The 8,741-nt window shown below is 56.2% G+C and overlaps 1 protein-coding gene across 1 annotated transcript in view; it reads right to left on the bottom strand.

Annotated features, from left to right (window-relative positions):
* B9D1 (B9 domain containing 1) overlaps positions 1–7,791 on the bottom strand; it is a 12,829-nt gene extending 5,038 nt beyond the window's left edge. Inside the window, exons 1-3 of the mRNA XM_029928880.1 lie at positions 7,584–7,791; positions 5,959–6,027; positions 3,197–3,582 (exon numbers count right to left, since the gene is read on the bottom strand). Of these exons, the coding sequence (XP_029784740.1) occupies positions 3,197–3,582; positions 5,959–6,027; positions 7,584–7,646 (518 nt within the window). The 5' untranslated portion in view covers positions 7,647–7,791. The remainder of the gene's footprint in view (positions 1–3,196; positions 3,583–5,958; positions 6,028–7,583) is intronic.
* Between the last annotated feature and the right edge of the window lie 950 nt (positions 7,792–8,741).

Raw genomic sequence — 8,741 nt, 5'->3', positions numbered from 1 at the left:
GTGAGCAGGGGAGAGGCAGAGAGAAGGAGACACAGAATCCGAAGCATGCTCCAGGCTCCGAGCTGTCAGCACAGAGCCTGACATGGGGCTGGAACTCACAAACTGCAAGATCATGACCTGAGCCAAGGTTGGCCACTGAGACTGAGCCACCCAGGCACCCGTCACGGTGGCTTTAATTTGCATTTTCTTAACTGTAACCTTCCTTACTAAAATAATGCTGAGACCCTGCTCTGTGTCTTAGTCACTCGGATGGATTTTCCTTTTGTGAGGTCTCTTGCCCATCTTTCTACTGGACGGATCTTTTTCTCATTGATGTGTAATGTGTATGTGTGAATTCTGTGGCCTGTCTTTTCAGACCAATTGCTGTCTTCTGATCAATAAAAGCCCTTAATTTGAATATAGAAAATCCACAGATCTTTCCTTTATAAAGTCCTTTGAAGGGGCACTTGGGTGGCTCAGTCAGTTAGGCATCTGACTTCAGCTCTGGTCATAAACTCATGGTTCATGAGTTCAAGCTCCGCGTGGGGCTCTCTGCTATCTATCCACTTTGAGCCCAATTTGGATCCTCTGTCCCGTCTCTCTCTCTCTGCCCCTCCTCTGCTGTTCTCTCTCCCCCTCTCTCAAAATAAAAACTAAATCCTCTGAAGTTTTCCCTTATCTGATGGCATGGCTCTAGCGTCCTAGGCTATCTTCCTGAAGCTTTCCTACTTTGCTTTCGTGTTTCCGTGTTCACACCAGCCTGGAGCTGACTTGTGCCAATGTGGTAGGGTCCAGGGAGCGGGTTTCATGCCCTGTGCGTATCCAAGTGTCCCAGTTCCTTTTATCAAGAAGACCTGCTTTCCCCTCCTGTTCCACAGTGCCCTTTGTCACAAATCAACTTTCTATGTAGGCTTAGGTCTGTCTTGGGGTTCTTTGGATCTGTCTCTCCATGTGCCAGAACTACACGGTCTTAGTTACTCTGCTTTAAAATTAAATTGAAGCGGGGCACCTGGGTGGCTCAGTGGTTGAGCATCCACTTCGGCTCAGGTCAAGATCTTGCAGTTTGTGAGTTCGAGCCCCACATCGGGCTCTGTACTGACAGCTCAGAGCCTGGAGCCTGCTTTGGATTCTGTGTCTCCTCTCTCTCTACCCCTCCCCTGCTCAAGCTCTGCTTCTGTCTCTCAATAATAAATAAATATTTAAAAAAATTAAAGATTGATGTGTAGTAGAACAAGTTATATTTTGATCTTGTAAGAAATTTCTTTTCAAAATACCATTTTTGATTCCCTTTATATGCATGTATTTTAGTTGTTTTTATACAGAAAGCCACTGGTTTTTGGATCTCCCCCTCATATCTGGCATTCATGGCAACTTATTAATTATAGAACTTACCTGTAGGTCATTTTGCTCATTCTTTAAAAAAAAAAGTTTTTAATTTTATTTATTTTGAGAGAGAGAGAGAGTGGGCAGGGGAGGGGGAGAAAGAGGGAGAGAGAGAGAGTCCTAAGCAGGCTCTGTGCTCTCAGCGTGGAACCTGATGCGGGGTTCGAACTCACGAACCGTGAGATCGTGACGTGAGCCAAAACCGAGAGTTGGACACTCAACCACTGAGCCCCCCAGGCACCCCCACTTGGCACATTCTACATACACAAGGTCACCTGTGAAAAACAAGAGTTTTGTTCTCCCTGATCCTTATGCCTCTTGTTTGTGATGGTCCCAACGAGAAGGAAATGTTTCCCCATTTCACTTCAGAAAGGTGATGTTTGCTCTAAATGTTTTATAGAGAACTTTCATCAGATTAAGAAAGTTTCCTTCTATTCCTAGTTCGCTAAGTGTTTATCATGAATAGATGTTGGATTTTATTCTGGTTTTCATTTATAGGGATGATCGTGACTTTCCTTCTTTTTAAAGCACTTGAATCACACTGGCTGATTTCGGATTTACACACACACGCTTTGTATTTCGGGAATAAACCACACGTGTTCAGGATGGATCATCCCCCTTACATCCTGCTGGACTTGGCTTGTGAATGTTTTGCTTGGGGAATTTTTGCCACCACGTTCAAGGTCTGGAATGATCTGGAGCTGGGCTGCTTCTCCCTTCCTCCCGGGGTGCAGCACCTCGAGGTCTCTGTCCAAGCTGCAGGGGTTCTCTGGACGCCTGTGCCCCGAACGCAGTGCAGCTGTCAAAAATCTCAGTCAGCCTCTCCGTCACCTCCGGTGAAGTCAGCAAATACTCGCAGGGCGGATGTGAGTGGGAGCACGTCTCTGGATTATTTTCTCCCGGCTCTTGGCCTGGTAAATCTCCAATACGTGGCTGGCTCCCTGGTGCCTTCAGAGAGTTGTGTTTGTTTTTGCTTTTTAATATTTATTCACCTCTTGCAGCTCCCCTTGGCTGCAGGAGACTGGTCCATTAGCCAGCGCCCTGTTCCAGGAGAAGCCTGTGGCAGGGGGCGCCTGGGGGGCTCGGTCAGGTAAGTGTCCACCTCCAGCTCAGGCCATGATCTCACGGTTTGTGGATTCGAGCTCTGCGTCGGGCTCTGTGCTGACAGCTCAGAGCCTGGAGCTGCTTTGAGTTCTGTGTCTCTCCCTCTCTCTGGCTCTCCCCCCACTTGTGCTGTCTCTCTCTCTCTCTCTCAAAAAGAAATTAACATTAAAAATAAAAAGCATCTACGAAAGCATCTTACTCGTGGATAAAGACAAGATGCAGTCCTGGCCAGAAGGACCGCCAGGCAGCCCCTGCTCCAGACCCTCCGGACCCCATAAGCTTAGGCCCCAGGCCACACAAAGCAGAAAGGCCAGACTATGAAATCAGATGAACCTGAAGGCCAATCCACACTTGACTCCTAGATGTAAAGCTGAAGGCAAGGGACGTCACTTTCTGTGTCCGTTTCCCACTGTGGGCAAAGAAACAGTGCAGTCTGCCCACGACATAGGACTCGGAGGCGCGGACAAGGCCACACGGGGGAGTATTCACAGCCCCTTTGGAGTGACCCCAGGCTTTGCACACAGGACGCGGTTATTAAGTGAGAGTGAGTTCTAACTACCAGACAAGGTAGTAAACCCTGCAAGCAACGAGGGCGCTGGGAAGGAGGCCAGAGATGGCGGTGGGAAGGGGTGTCCCGGGCAGAGGGGACGCCACGAGCCAAGGCTCGGAGAGGGGACTCCAGGGATGTGCACGGGAGGCGAGGGCGGCTCAAGCCGAGAGCCTTGCTGACCAGGCCGCCGCAGCCCCGGACACCAGGCTGTGCCCTTGCCAGGCCCAGAGCTGTCCGGGCGCAGGCTGGGGTCTCACCTGATGGGCTCTGTGCTCCCAGCGTCCGTTGCACAGCATGGAGGCGAACTGGGGTGGCCAGGCGGCAAGAGAGCCCATGGCAGGGCTGATACAAGCTGCCTTTCCCCCCCACCCCCATCGGGCCCCCGAGGGCCGGACTTTCCTGGGGGCACCTCCCAGTCCTGGTCCCGGTCCCCATGGGGCCCCTGCAGACTCACAGCCGTAGGGGTTGGTGCTTTTAAAGGTGACGTCGATGGGGAAGTTCCACACCAGCGCCTGCCGCATGTCTTGGCTCTTAGATGTGATCTGTGAGATGCCCTCCTCCAGACCCTGTGAGGACAGTGACAGTGACAACCGGTGCCCTAGCTCCAGCTGCCACACATGCCCCCTCCCTGGGCAGGCAGGCGGGAGGGCTGCATCACTTCTGTCCGCACGCTAACTTCCAAACTACAGGGTCCATGAGATCCTGGAGCAGCTCCTAGGTCTCTTTGGGTTTTATACAGTTCGAACTTGATGACCTGGGGCCAACTGGGCGACGTGCCCCCCTCGCCAGCCCTGGGCACCCGCTTCGGCCAGCTGTTCCCCTCCGACATGAACGATTCCACCCCGACGCTTCCTACAGGAGCACGGAGCGTGCGGTCTTCCCTACCCCAAAACAATACTGCCTCTCCCGTCCTCCACCTGTCAACCCGCTCCATGCTGCCCGCCAAGGAAATTCCTTCAAAGAGCCGTGCGGACTCCCCAGCTCCAGTTCCTTCTCTGCACTGCTTCTGGAACCCACTTCAACCTGACTACAGGCTCCTGCTCCACCACAGCGTTGGTGTCAAGCAGCACCAGGGACCCTGCACTGCCGTATCTATGGACACTTCTCCGTCCTCAGTTCACCTGACCCAGTGGCAGCACGGGACACGGCCAATGGCTTCCTGACACCCCCCCCTTCGTGGTTCTGAAACACACGGGACACAGCTGATGGCTTCCTGACACCACCCCCCTCCCCGCGTGGTTCTGGGACACATAGGACACAGCTGATGGCTTCCTGACACCACCCCCCTCCCCGTTTGGCTTCTGGGACACCATACGTACATCTTCAGGTCTTTCCTCCTCAAGGGAGGGGTGGCCCCATCTGTGGCTCTCAGCACATGGTACTCCATGTGGGAGCGTCCTGGGGCTCCGTGTTGGGATGCTCCTCTGACGGGCACTGGTGACCTCAGCAGTCCCAGGGCTGCCAACATGGCCAGGGTGTGGCTGACTCACAAAGCCGTGTCTCCAGCCTGGCCCTTGCCTCTGACCCAGAGGTCAGCCTGGCCCCACCCCTACTGCCCACCCCGCAGCTCCGCCTGGACCTCGAGTGGGAACCTCAACACTTGCCGGTCCGGCTCTGCAAAGCGCTCCCAGATCTGCTCTGTCTAGTCTTCTTATCCAATGGTAGCCCTGCCCCTAAGTGCCCAGGCTGAAACGCCTGGTGTTACTTCTGAGTACTTTCTGGCACGCCCCACATCCGACCAACAGGAAACCCCATTGTCTGCCATCTTAGTCAGCCACCTGTCCTCAGCCCCAGTGCTGCGCCCTGTCCACGCGCCACCTCTGCTCCTCTGTGTCTGGCAACCGTCCGTGGCGCCCCTGCTTTGGCCCGTGCCCCTGTGTGCTGTGAACCCAGAAGCTGGAGCAGGTGTGAAAACACAAGATGGGTCACTTTCTCTCTGTTCTAGACCCGCTGAGGGGGTCCCATGTCACCCTGTGTGAGGCTGGGGTCCTCACGCTGACTTACTGTGTCCTCCAAGGCCTGCCCCTGTCTTTGGCCACTCTCCCCCAGCCCCGGCCACTCTCCGTCCTGCCCCGTGCTCATCACTGGCCTCCCTCTGCTCCTCAAGCATGCCAGGCGCACCCCTGCCTCAGGACCTGCACACCTCTGCTCCTTCAGCCCAGAAACTTCTTTCCACAGACCTCCGCATGGCTGTTCCCGCACTTCCTTCAGGTCTCTACCCAAAGTCACCTTCTCAGGGAGGCCTTCCCAGGCCACTTTATCTAGATTCCAGCTTCTCTCTATCCTGCACACCTCCCTTCCTGACTCTCCTTTCTCCTTGGCACTTTTCCCTAGAACATACTAGAACACTAGCGCTTAATGTCTGTCTCGCCCCACAGGAACACGCACACAACCAAGAGTGGGGCTCTTGTCTGGCTTCATTCAGCACCGTGTCCCCGTCACCCAGAAGACTGTCAAGAGTTACTCAGTTAGTGGGTGACCGGAGACAGGGTGTCGCCACCTCGCTGTACAGAGGAGGAGACGGACTCCGCGAGGCGTCAAGTGCCAGGCACACAGTAACGTGTAGGTGTCATCACAGCCGCTCTCCTGGTGGAGGCAGACTGTTCCCGGGAAGTCTCGCAATGTGAGCTTCTGCTCTGCCTCCTGACTCCCCAGAGTCCTCCCCAGGAGCCAGGAGAGGCCACAGGGTGAAGGGACTGGCCCAGAGGCCAGTGCCCAGGGTAAGGCATGAGTGAGCGCAGCCTCGATCAGGGAGCCCACCCGGAGGCTGCGTCCTCCACTCCTGGTTTACCAGGAACAGAGTCACATTTCAGAGCCCCCTGAACTCAGTGTCTGCCTCTCAGCTGGTCCTGAACTGGGAGAGGAAGGGCTATGACGGACGCCTTCAGAAACCCCAACAGCCACGGAGGCTGGGAGTCAGGGAGGCCCAAGCGCCAGCTTACCGCCGTGGGGGCCCAGTCCTGGCCGTACACGAAGCAGTACTTGCAGTAGAGATCGTCATACTCGGGAAACTGGAAACAAGCACACACGGGGTCGGTTTACAGGGAGTGGGGTGAGGCCAACGGGCTGGCCAGGTAAGCGCAGCTGACAGGAGGCTGAACACGAGGCACCTGGGGTGGGGTCTAAGAGGCAGGGGGATGAGGACAAGGAGTTCAGCAGCGGGCCGATCTGCTACTGCCCTTGGGCCTTTGCCCGGCCTCTGCATTCAGTCTGCCATGCCCTTCCCGTTCCTTCATCTGGCAAACTCCTGTTCATCCTTCAAAACTTACCTTCCAGGGAGGCTGCCCCAACTTCCAGGCTGTTTCAAGGGCCACCTCCTGGCTCTGTCAGCCCCTCGTCCTTCCCTCTGTCAAAGCTCTGATTGCCTGTGTTTATTTCTGTCAACCCCATTTGACTGCGGGCTGAGAACAAGTGTGATGACGTTTTGGTCCCCGATGCCCAGCACAAGGGTAGGCATAGAGGGTGTCTAAGGGAATGGTGAAGTGAAAGGTCTAAGACACTCAGGACACAGCAAACACAGGTCTGGAGCTCAAGGCCTGAAGAAGGGGACGGGCCCACAACTGAGCTGGAGGCATGGGGCGGGGGGTGCCGGGGTGCTGACAGTGCAGATAGTCGTGATCCAGCCCAGCCAAGGGCCCCTAAGGGGACAGAAGAGGAGAAGACAGTGTGGGGCACTAGGGCCAAGGGGAGCGGGGGTGGACTGGGTGGGTGCATGGGGGCATAATCCCAGTGAAACAAGAAGGCAAGAGACACCTACTAAGAAGTCATGGCAGGGCTTTACCCAAACCGCCTCACTTAATCCTTACAATAATATAGCAAACACCATCTTCCAACAGCCCGGAAGGGTAATGCAACAAAGCTTTACCACAAGACAGCCGGGGTTCAAATCCCAGCCTTGCCACTGCCTTTGGGCAAGTGTTCCCATCTGTAAAATGGTCACAACATGATTGTTGTGACGACTGAATGAGCGGTGCTGGGCGCCAAGTCTGGCACATAGCGAATACCTGGTGAACATATCAGCCTATGTATATAAATACGACAAACGGTTCTTATAAAGTGTAGGGGAATGGAGAGTAGCGGCTCCCTCTGTCAGACTGGACAGACTCTCCTGGATCTTTCCACCATCACCGTTGCTGTATCAGATTAACTAAATCACCTCCATTCTAATACAGGTCCAAGGATTCGAGGGTTCAGAGTGCGGAGCAATTGAGGACCGAGGCCCAGCGTCCCGGTCGGGTCTCTGTTCCTCCCGTTACACCCGCGTTAGGCTCCTGCCCGTGACTCCACAAAGTGGACACGATCCGAACCAGGGGTCACAGGCCTGGCCGAGCGTGCCCTCGGTACCAGCTCAACCTCTCCAGGTCTGTTTCCACTTCGGGGCTGAGGACTCGCAGCAATCTTGCGTCAAGCCTCTCAAGTGCTGCCTCCCCTCCCCCGCCCATCCCCGGAAGAGAGAGGCTCGCAGGAACGACGCGCCTCTCCGGAGCCACACAGCAGCCCGGGGATCGCGGGACGGACCCCCCGGAGCCACAAGGGGAAGGGCGGGGCAAGGTCCACGGCCGCTCACCTGGGCGCTCTCCACCTGCCCGTTGACCATGAGTAGGAAGACGCTGGGACCCGCGGCCGCCATGGCAGGCTGGGGGCGCGGGGAAACGTCCCAGGCTGCCCGCGGGGTGGCAAAGAGGCGCCGGGTTGCCCTGGAAACAGACGGCGTGGCGCGTGGGACACGTTTCTTGAAAGCTGCACCTTCGCTAAGGGATGCGCAGGAAGTGTGCGACAGTGCGCAGGCGCAGTCAGCGGCAGCTAAGGGGCGGGCGGGGCTTTGGCGGGAGGGGCTCCGCAGTCCCATCCCTCTCAGGGGAAGCTAGGACAGTACCCGCAGGCTGGGCGGGAGCGTGGGCCCGTTATGTAGACACCAGCCTTGCTGTGCGATCCGGCTACACCCGCAGGGACTGTGTATCCACTCAGCCTCGGCCCTGCCCGCCCCAAAGCGCAGAGGCCCGCCCTGACTCAGGCCGGCCGGGAGCCAAGTGGTACTGATGGTCTCCGCCACCAGATGTCGCTGTGGCGCTACTGGGAGGAGGCGGCCTGGGCGCGTGGAAGAGGGAACCTGAGCGGCGCGGGTGCACGACCCCCGCGTGTCGCGTGTCGGACGCAGTGCCTGGACGCCGGGAGTCATACAAAGGGTGGGGCCCCCCGGGTTATGGAGAGTCCTCAGCTGGGGCCCTGCAGCACCCAGCGTCAAGGGGTAATGCCCTCTTAGGGCTTTTGAGGTCCTTCCCCCCTCCACCCCAAAGTTTTCTAAACAAACTTGGGAGCGAGCTCAAGAAATAAAGCTTTAGTCCAAGCCAAGACTCCTCAATATGAAGGGCGGAAACTAAGGCCCGCAGAGGGGCTGCACCTGGCATCCCAGTCATGCGGCTGTGGAGGGGAAGAGTGAGCCAGAACCCATGGGTCTGCCCAGTTACTATTCAAATAACACTTTCTGGCCACCCTGAGTAGGTCATAGCTTCTGTTAACACATCAGTCCGATCCCTCTTAGCACCCACTGTGGTTTGTTTTTGCGCATTTATTACTGTCGTGACTGGGACATGCCTCCCTTCCCCTAGACAAGCCCGCCTGTTCCATGAGCCCAGGGGCCCCCGATCTTGTGTTCTGCTTGCCTGGCACAGAGTGAGCACTGGTAACACTGATGGATGAATGAGTAACTGTGAATACATCTCGA

Source organism: Suricata suricatta, chromosome 17 (assembly GCF_006229205.1).
Source record: "Suricata suricatta isolate VVHF042 chromosome 17, meerkat_22Aug2017_6uvM2_HiC, whole genome shotgun sequence".
Lineage (NCBI taxonomy): Eukaryota > Metazoa > Chordata > Mammalia > Carnivora > Herpestidae > Suricata > Suricata suricatta.
Note: the sequence above shows the minus strand (reverse complement) of the source record. Positions and strands in the feature narration are given on the sequence as shown.